The sequence below is a fragment of the Megalops cyprinoides genome, chromosome 15, assembly GCF_013368585.1.
Source record: "Megalops cyprinoides isolate fMegCyp1 chromosome 15, fMegCyp1.pri, whole genome shotgun sequence".
NCBI lineage: Eukaryota > Metazoa > Chordata > Actinopteri > Elopiformes > Megalopidae > Megalops > Megalops cyprinoides.
Genome location: NC_050597.1, coordinates 854,244 through 865,000, shown reverse-complemented (window position 1 = coordinate 865,000; position 10,757 = coordinate 854,244). Strand labels below are relative to the sequence as shown.

Here is a 10,757-nt window from a genome sequence, read left to right as displayed (position 1 = left end):
AATGGCCTCGTGGTTAACGGACACCCTGTTCCTGAGAAACGGTGTGAGTGTCTGAGTGTAATGATGCATGGAGGATGACACTGCTGTGATCAGAATGTTTCTGGAAAGCGCTTGTAAGGATGGCTCCACAGCCCATTTACCCTGAGTAAACAGCAGGATCAGGTGTGAGCAGATCTTGATGTGGCAGGGCCAGGCTGACTGCTGCACATATTGCAGTCTGCTGGCTGTCAATGGGTTCCTCCTTTTTTCTTCGTTACCATGGTGACCAGCACATCTGTCTGTGATATGGAGGCTAGCCTCACAAAAGGTGTGAAGATCAAATGTGTTATTTGCAAGTTTAATATGGCAAAAGATCAGTCTCCTCTCAGATCCTTTGAAGTTCCAAAATTAATAATTGATTGTTGATTCTTTTAAGGATTTAAATACCATTATTTTTCTCTTCCCTTCGAAGGAAGTATGGTACTGATGGCCTTGTGATGCTAACGTATTTGTGAATTAAGCCCTGTGGTGGTGTCTGTGGTTTGAATCTGCAGTGTACAAGTTTATGTTGTATTCTCCTTCTTCCTCCTTCTTCCTCCTTCTCTCTGTCTCCATCCCTCTATCCCTCCATCCTTCGTCCTTCTCTCTCTCTCTCTGTCTCTCTCTCTCCCTCTCTCTCTCTCTCTCTCCCTCTCTCCCTCTCTCTCTCTGTCTCTCTCTCTCTGTCTCTCTCTCTCTCTCTCTCTCTCTCTCCCTCTCTCTCTCTCTCTCTCTCCCTCTCTCCCTCTCTCTTTCTTAGCTGGCCACGTGGGACTCCATGCGGGGTCTGAACGGCAGTCTGAAAGAGAGCCGCATTGAGAATGGCATGCAGGGAGTGACACTCAGAGTGGTTACTCTGCTGGTAGGAGGCGCCCGCACATCCCACAGCCCTCATCAACACCCAGGAACTGCACACACCGTAACTGAGAAACAGCTTCAGACACTGAAATTCTGAGCAATCAAACATGATCAGAACAGTGTAGAGTTCAATATTTATGAAATTTGTCAAATTTGCATAGGATGTGGATAATCTGTGAAAAGAGGAATTGTTCTCTGTATGAAGTAGTCTAAATCTAGCAAATCCATATATAGTAATATAATATTACATAATAACATAGTTATAACCCTGTTATATTTGTAATAACTTTTTTATGACAACAATTATTGGAGTGACACGTTTTTAAATTTTAAATGTTTTTTTTGGGGACAGTATACTCAAAGTGCACTCAAAAAGGCCTGGTCCCCATGCTGAAGTGCCTTTCCTGTATTATAACCTGGGTTCTGGCAGTGACCTCCCCGCTGCAGTAGGTGAATTACGATGCATGTGTCCCTCAGTCTGGGGCTGATGATTCATGTTTCGTGCCTCTTTCCCTCGTTCCTCCTGAGTTCCACTCGGTTTCAGCCTCGCTGTTTAATCATCTCATTAGAGCCCTTCCGGAAGAAGGGATTTCAGTTTCACTTCAGCCATGACGCTTCTCCCATAAACACCCATCATCCCTCTTTGAGGTGCAGTAGGAGCAATAATGGCAGACTGATGGCTCCTTGTCGCTGCGCTCTCACTCAGAGATACAGGTCAACAGGCGCTTATCAAGCGTTTCATCAACATTAGCTCTGTCTGGAGTTCTGCGCCAACTTCACTTTATGACACTCGACAAATAAATGACTGCCAATCTCACATTTAACTCCTGAAAGTGATTTGTTTACTGGCAACCAAGTCGCTTTGTCTTGTCAGGTCATTGTCATCAAAAGTTTGCTACGCATTAAATTGAGACTCCAGGCTTTTGCAAAATTACCATCAGCTGCTATGTGCCAAAAATCTCGCTGTTCAAAACACACAATGTATATATATTTTTTTAAATTATGTTTAATATTTACAAGTGGATAAATGTTTTAGCAAAATCTTCAGCATTTAGAGCTATATATTCTATGCCCAGGTCACTTGAAACTATGGTCAGTATGATTGTTTTTTTGCATTCAGGATATGTTGAATTCAGGGACCACTGTCCCTGGAGTTGAGGAAAATCAGAAATGAGTTTTTCAGGTTTAAGCTCTCTGTAATTAAACTTTGGCATTATGCATGTGTGTATTTATGTTTGTGCATGTAGGGGATGACAGAATTATGGATGTTATAAGAAAAGTGTTTATGAAAATCGATGTGTTCTTGTGTAGGAGGAGCCATTTGTCATGGTTGCAGAGAACATTCTCGGGCAGCCCAAACGCTACAAAGGCTTCTCCGTAGACGTCCTCGACGCCCTGGCGAAGATCCTGGGCTTCAAGTATGAGATCTACCAGGTTCCAGACAGCAAGTACGGCACTCAGCTGCCCAACGGCTCCTGGAATGGCATGATTGGGGAGCTTATCAGCAAGGCAAGCTTTTCTCTTTCACTGAGACAATAATGGAGCACCGGTAGGGATTCCTCCCACAATCCTGCACCAAGGATTGTGGGAGGAAAGTGCTGCTTTCTGAATGATTAACTGTAGCTATGTCATCATTCACTTTGGATATCAATCTCAGTCTTGAAATGCCAAGAAATGTTTGAAAATGAACCCTGGGGAAATGTTTAGTTGGAAGTCCCAGGAGCAGATCAAGACATAACTTCCTGTCCAACCAAACATTTTCCCTTAGTTGTGTTGGAACTACACTGTGCCTTTAATCAGGTGTGATCTCTCTCTCTCTCTTTCTCTCTCTCTCTCTCTGTCTCTCTCTCTCTCTCTCTCTCTTTCTCTCTCTCTCTCTCTCTCTGTCTCTCTCTCTCTCTGTCTCTCTCTCTTTCTCTCTCTCTCTCTCTCTTTCTCTCTCTCTCTCTCTGTCTCTCTCTCTTTCTCTCTCTCTCTCTTTCTCTCTCTCTCTCTCTCTCTCTCTCTCTCTCTCTTTCTCTCTCTCTCTCTCTGTCTCTGTCTCCATCTCTGTCTCTCTCTCTCTCTCTCTCTCTCTCTCTCTCTCTCTCTCTCTCTCTCTCTCTCTCCCCCTCCCCAGAGGGCGGACCTGGCTGTATCTGCTATCACCATCACCCCGGAGCGGGAGAACGTGGTGGACTTCAGCAAGCGTTACATGGACTACTCTGTGGGGATCCTGCTGACCAAACCGGAGGAGAAGATAAACATCTTCTCCCTGTTCGCGCCCTTTGACCTGGCGGTGTGGGCGTGCATCGCTGCTGCCATCCCGGTGGTGGGGGTTCTGATCTTCGTCCTGAAGCGCATGCAGACGGTTCCGAGCAGGAACCCCCCCGCCCCCCACCAGCCGGCCCCCTCCATCTCCACCTCCCTGCAAAGCGCCATCTGGATTGTCTATGGAGCCTTCATGCAGCAGGGTGAGCAGCACCACACAGCTGCCTCAGCGAGAGGAGCACCCACTGGACCCAGGCACTCAGTGCTGTGCTTTGCCCTCTCCTGATACAAACCCAAACCCAGACCTACCACACCCTTATTCACTCTAGCTTTCCCACTTCACATGTGCCAAACCTTTATGCCCCGTACCTATGACTTAATATTGCAACCAGTATCTCAAAAGGGTTAATATAACTTCCAGTTGTCTTTATCAGACAATCATAAATACTAAAATAAAAGATAACACCCCACCTGCCCATGGGCAGTTCTTCACAGATATATCCTTCATCAGGTGCTCACACCTGTTTAGCTGCTGATCCTCCACACTGAACCACTGTCAGCCATCTGTCACTCATTCAAAATGCCTCCACCTAAACAAAACAGATGGTATTTAAAAATACTCAACCATTTCCAAATCTCCCCAAACACTGACACTGGCTCCAGGACAAAAGGTTACTCAGCAGAAGCTGCTCTACTGCTCGGTAAATTTAATTAAAAATGTTCCCTTCAGATTTATTCATACGACTGAATAATAGTAACAAGGAAATGATATCACAAAATGTACATATCCAATGATATTTCCTGTCTAAAAATGAAACAATTTGTCATTTGAAATAACAAATCTACATCAACATTTTGTTTACAAAGGTTACCTTTGCTGTGTTTTTATGTTTTTTTATAGTTAAGGTTATGAATAAACATGTTGAGCTCTGTATTTTCAACATTAGTGAAAACATCTCTAATTTTTAAAATATCTCTAATTTTTGTAACATTTAAGTGAGTAAAATATGAATTTTAAGTGAAATGTGCAGAGTTAAATTGGAGGATCTTTCTAACATTACATACCTTTGCCAGAGCAGTTGTATTAGAGGCTGATTAACTCTGATTAACTTTAAAGCCCATTAGTGCATTAGTGCGTAGCTGAGGTGCCTTTGGATGCAGAGATGGGATCAGCTGGTGAGAGTCCAAGAATAGCTAAAGGGGATAAATGGCTACTTCAGCAACTGCTGCTGGACCTCCAGCTGGATCTATCAAAATCTGGCATTTCTCCCGTGGATACTTTAGGCCCAAAAACAAACGATTATGATCTGCTGAAGCACCGTCCCTTCATTTATTTATTCCTGGGGCTCTTAAGTTCTGTGTTTACACATTTTCAAACAAGGGCAAAATAGTTGCACATTTGCAGAATTATATTTGTGTATGCGTGTGTCTGAGTGTCTGCGCGCGTGTGTGCACATATCTGTGTGTCTGTGTGTTTGTGTTTGAAAAAGAGAGGCTACTTTTACCAGCTCTGAAAATTTTGGCCTTTATGTAAACCACACTTACATAAATACCATAAGGTAGTCATTCTTAGGTCTGGTGTCATATCACTAGTGTGATGCTATGCCTTTATGACAGTAACTAATAGGGGTGGGGTGGGGTGGGGTTGGGTGGGGGGGAAACTCATTCAGCTCGAGACCCCAGCTGGACAGACGCCAAGCTACTGCTGTGAAATTCGGTTTACACACCCCAGCGGTGCGTAGTCTTTTCTGAAGTTTGAAGGGCAGCGATGATCACAACTGTTTCTGACACTTGCATTCCGATTCCCCCTCACTGCTCCCTCCAGTGGAATTCACACTGACATTTCTATCTAGTCTGAACGGGTGCCAGGCCTGTGCGCGATGAAGCCTGGGAGAGCGGGATGATCTGGAAAGGAGGCATTTTTCATCATGTGGTTGTGTGTCCCTGGCAGCCTGAGCAAACGGCGTGAGCGCTGAAACCCTCCTCTCTCCACAGGGGGGGACTCGGTGGTGAGCTCCATGGCCCTGCGCATCGTCATGGGCAGCTGGTGGCTCTTCACGCTGATCGTCTGCTCCTCCTACACGGCAAACCTGGCCGCCTACCTCACCGTCTCACGCATGGACAATACCTTGCGGTAGGTCTCTACGGCAACACATCCCACAGCACATGACGTACAAACTGCAGCCAAAGATCCAAATGAAATTAGATGCCATGTTTTAGATTTACAGGAGGCATTCAGGTTTGCGTCTGTGAGTTCCTGAAAGATGTTCTGCATCAGGTGCCGTAGATTACGGTGATCTCATTTGGAATGACGGGGGTTTCAGCTCCTTTTTCAGGCTGTTATGCAGGTTGTGAAGGGTTTGTCCAGTACTCATCTGTGAATAGGCAAAGTGTGTGTGTTCAGTGTGTGACACTTCATGGTGCATTTTTATAGTCAGATTTAACACCACATATCTCAGTGTGCTTGTTTGGCCTGTCTTAAATATTTCATATTGTGTAAATCAGGCCTTCCACAATTCATAGCTTTGTTCATTACTGCACATCAGATTTGTTTGCTTAAAGTTCACACCTGAATGAAGCTGAATCCGGACACCCATACACAGAGCAACGCTTGCACGTGTCAGGTCAGAATGGAAGCAGTGAAGCTGCCTTTTCAGCTTTTTACTATATTAGCGAGTTGTGGTGGAATAACCTGTGAGCTAATGCGCTTATATTTACATTTTATCATTTAGTAGATGCTGTTATCTAGACTGTTATTAGACTGACTTTCCGTGTGTAAATACAAGTTGTATAACAAAATAGCATGAAATGTTGTACCAACATCAACTTGTACGATTCAACACATCAAATGAAACACAATATCTGAGTTGTTATGCAAATTAAAAACTGAAAAACTACAGAAACAACGAAACTACAGAATATAAAAATTACATACAACGGGATGAAGATGCCACTATGAGGAGAAATGAGGTAGTCTGAAGAGGTCAGTCTTCAGCCTGAGATAGAAAGTGGCCAGCGATTCAGCTGTTCTGACCGCAAAAGGAAGCTCAGTCCACCACATAGGGGACAAGATTATAATTGTGAGGTAGAGTTTGGTTCACGTGGGGGGGGGATCGTAATGTGACACATTTAAGACAAACCATGAGTCTGTATCCTGTGTTACACCTCTCAGCTCAAGGAGGGAGAGACAGATTTCACACCAAAAGCAGTTCCCTTTAGATAGAGCCATTATTACTTCTTAGCCACTCTCCTGTTACAAAAGTAGAATGTGTAAAGTTATAATAGGCAGTAGCTATTATGCCCAGAAAGAAACCGGTGGAAAATTTTGAAATAAAAAAATGTCAATAGCAGTCATGTGTTGCCCTGTGGTAAAAACATAATGAAATAATTCCTAGCAGGCTATTGCCATTGTGTGTGTGTGTGTGTGTGTGTGTGTGTGTGTGTGTGTGTGTGTGTGTGTGTGTGTGTGCGTTTGGGGGGAAGGAGGCAGTGCTTTCTCAGGTGTATCACTAAACCTGCCACTCCTTTTATTTATCCACTGCTTTAGCTCTTTGGCAGGCAGCTGTTACCCAGGGAAGACACAAGTACAGAGAGGAGAATAAAACTCAAACAGCACATTACATACAATTCAAAAGTATAGCTACAGCAACAGTATATCGTAATTCACTACTTCCAATACAACTGAAACAACTGACTTTATGTTTCTGCTACCGAAAAGGTAATGATTCAGTCCAGAGAAATCGATGCTGAGTCCAGAGCAATCAATGCTGAGTTCACCGGTCATAACCAGCTCTCACTGAGGCACATTTAGAGGTCAGACAGAGTGGAAAACGGGTGCGCTGTAAAGTGAGGAGAGTACAGACAGCAAGAGAGAGAGTACAGACAGCAGGAGAGAGAGTACAGACAGCGGGAGAGAGAGTACAGACAGCAGGAGAGAGAGTACAGACAGCGGGAGAGAGAGTACAGACAGCAGGAGAGAGTACAGACAGCAGGAGAGAGAGTACAGACAGCAGTGGGAGAGAGTACAGACAGCAGGAGAGAGAGTACAGACAGCGGGAGAGAGAGTACAGACAGCGGGAGAGAGAGCACAGACAGCGGGAGAGAGAGTACAGACAGCAGGAGAGAGAGAGTACAGACAGCAGGAGAGAGAGTACAGACAGCAGGCGAGAGAGTACAGACAGCGGGAGAGAGAGTACAGACAGCAGGAGTGCGAGTACAGACAGCGGGAGTGAGAGTACAGACAGCGGGAGTGAGAGTACAGACAGCAGTGGGAGAGAGTACAGACAGCAGGAGAGAGAGTACAGACAGCGGGAGAGAGAGTACAGACAGCGGGAGAGAGAGCACAGACAGCGGGAGAGAGAGTACAGACAGCAGGAGAGAGAGAGTACAGACAGCAGGAGAGAGAGTACAGACAGCAGGCGAGAGAGTACAGACAGCGGGAGAGAGAGTACAGACAGCAGGAGTGCGAGTACAGACAGCGGGAGTGAGAGTACAGACAGCGGGAGTGAGAGTACAGACAGCAGAAGGGAGACAGTACAGACAGCAGGAGAGAGAGTACAGACAGCGGGAGAGAGAGTACAGACAGCGGGAGTGAGAGTACAGACAGCAGTGGGAGACAGTACAGACAGCAGGAGAGAGAGTACAGACAGCAGGAGAGAGAGTACAGACAGCAGTGGGAGAGAGTACAGACAGGAGGAGTGAGAGAGTACAGATAGCAGTAGAGAGAGTACAGACAGCAGGAGAGAGAGTACAGACAGCAGGAGTGAGAGAGTACAGACAGCAGGCGAGAGAGTACAGACAGCGGGAGAGAGAGTACAGACAGCGGGAGAGAGAGTACAGACAGCAGGAGAAAGAGTACAGACAGCGGGAGAGAGAGTACAGACAGCAGGAGAGAGTACAGACAGCAGTGGGAGAGAGAGTACAGACAGCGGGAGAGAGAGTACAGACAGCGGGAGAGAGAGCACAGACAACGGGAGAGAGAGTACAGACAGCAGGAGAGAGAGAGTACAGACAGCAGGAGAGAGAGTACAGACAGCGGGAGAGAGAGTACAGACAGCGGGAGAGAGAGTACAGACAGCGGGAGTGAGAGTACAGACAGCGGGAGTGAGAGTACAGACAGCAGTGGGAGAGAGTACAGACAGCAGGAGAGAGAGAGTACAGACAGCAGGAGTGAGAGTACAGACAGGAGGAGTGAGAGAGTACAGACAGCAGGCGAGAGAGTACAGACAGCAGGAGAGAGAGTACAGACAGCAGGAGTGAGAGAGTACAGACAGCAGGCGAGAGAGTACAGACAGCGGGAGAGAGAGTACAGACAGCGGGAGAGAGCGTACAGACAGCGGGAGAGAGAGTACAGACAGCGGGAGAGAGAGTACAGACAGCAGGAGAGAGAGTACAGACAGCAGGAGAGAGAGAGTACAGACAGCAGTGGGAGAGAGTACAGACAGGAGGAGTGAGAGAGTACAGATAGCAGTAGAGAGAGTACAGACAGCAGGAGTGAGAGAGTACAGACAGCAGGCGAGAGAGTACAGACAGCGGGAGAGAGAGTACAGACAGCGGGAGAGAGAGTACAGACAGCAGGAGAGAGAGTACAGACAGCGGGAGAGAGAGTACAGACAGCAGGAGAGAGAGTACAGACAGCAGTGGGAGAGAGAGTACAGACAGCGGGAGAGAGAGTACAGACAGCAGAAGAGAGTACAGACAGCAGTGGGAGAGAGAGTACAGACAGCAGTGGGTGCCTGGTGGTCTGGTGCTGCTGGAGTACAGACGCATACTGGATCAGCTCCAGCAGCCATGACTCATGCCTGTGAGTAGTCAGAGAAAGGCTATGTTATGCTGTCTTTTTCTGTATTATCAAATTCATGTTCAGTCTTGAACATGAGTCATTATACAACAGCAACTTCTGCCTGTGATCAGAGTTCAGAGGTCAGAGGGCATCATCAGCTGTGAATGACCAGGGAATCACAAAAGGTGATTGTTCATCAGATCGCTACTTTTTCAAGGAACCTCTTTATAATTTGAAAAATAATGAATAAACAAACTGTATTTACAGACATTTTTTGATAGCCAGTCAGTGAGTTAACAAGCTACTGAGGGACCTCTCCAAATGTGCAGTTGTGGAGTTAGGGGTTAGGGGTTATGGTTAGGGCAAAGGTTAGCTATATCACTGTTTTTTGCTGATATGGTCAGGTGCATATATAGTCTTGTCCTCGTAGTTCATATATTTATGCAGTTAATGCAATTTATACAGCCTTATACAAGGCTTCCTACTGTCATGTTAATAATGTAGTTTTATCATCTATGGTTACACAAAGATAATGATTTTGTTGTTCCTACTAAAATGAAATGTCTGGCAATATTCTGTCAGTGTCCTGAGATGCTCTTTTTGTTGTGCACAACAAGTTATAAATTATGGTAAACAGCACGCGTTCGTAGCCTTCCGGCTGCTCCTGATGCAAGCCTCTATTTGTAATGTGCCTGGTCATGCTGTCTTTCCCAGACATTGTTCTGTGGCGATGTTTTAGTCATGACGTTCCCATCTGATAAAATGCGTTTCTGCATCGGGCACCCGGTGCTGCGCTCCGTTCACACCACTGTTACTCACACTGGGCGTAAAGGCAGTCGCTGTGGTTTGTCAGCATCATAAATTAAAGCCCACTTTGCTGCCGGGGCCCCTGTGAAGCCCGTGAATCTGAGCCACAGGTGGCAGCGGCGGGCAGCCTCTGCCCGGCTGTCAGACTGCAGCCTCAGATCTGCCATCACATGCAAATAATCCTCTGTGGGAGAAACGCACTGCACAGCCATCAGCACTGACCTGAGTGCAGTGTAAGACTGACAGGAGCTGCAGATGTGATGGTTCCACAGCTCACAGATCAGTATCATCCGTGCTGGCCACACTGTGGCCCTTATCAGCCCAGAATTTCAAATGCAGTCACATGCACACTCAAACACTACAATACATCGCATATTCTTCTAAAGACATAAACAGTCTGAATACCTTGACAGTATTTCAATTGTTTCATCCCTGGAAAATAATAGTAAGAGAATATTTAGTGCTTGTTTTATGTTATTTTTTTTCTACAGTGATATATAGTTTTAGTTGAGCTAATGATGACTAAGTCAGAAAAAGTACGTTAGGAAGCTATCTCAAATGGTTGTTTTCTGAAACATAAAGTCTCTGTATATAAACTCAGCTGCTCAGCAATGTCAGCAATTATAACAGAGACACAGACTGTATACTTGTTTTAGTCATGTATTATTATGTTATGCCTGAACAATCCCATACAACAACTTCCAATATGCAGCTAAGTAGCTTTCATACATTCAGGACCACGTGCCTTATGGTAAATAATTTATTTTCATATTTCAGCTGGTCACCAGTCAGCGAGGCAGCGTTTATTGATGGGTTTTTTCACTAGCAGCTATTCCTCTCCCTGTGTGTGTGTGTGTGTGTGTGTGTGAGAGTGAGTGTGTGTGTGTGTGTGAGTGTGTGTGTGTGTGTGAGTGTGTGTGTGTGTGTGTGTGTGTATGCGCGTGTGTGTGTGTGTGTGTGTGTGTGAGCTTTGCTTAAAATGGAAACAGTGGAAGAGTGTGCCTGCCTTCACATTTCAGTGGAGTGAAGAACATGGAGAATA

At 45.7% G+C, this 10,757-nt stretch overlaps 1 protein-coding gene across 1 annotated transcript in view; it reads left to right on the top strand.

Moving 5' to 3' along the window:
• Nucleotides 1–10,757, top strand: part of grid1a (glutamate receptor, ionotropic, delta 1a) — a 233,965-nt gene that overhangs the window by 204,489 nt on the left and 18,719 nt on the right. Inside the window, exons 9-12 of the mRNA XM_036546860.1 lie at nt 779–880; nt 2,188–2,385; nt 2,996–3,329; nt 5,122–5,260. Coding sequence (XP_036402753.1) covers nt 779–880; nt 2,188–2,385; nt 2,996–3,329; nt 5,122–5,260 — 773 coding nt within the window. The remainder of the gene's footprint in view (nt 1–778; nt 881–2,187; nt 2,386–2,995; nt 3,330–5,121; nt 5,261–10,757) is intronic.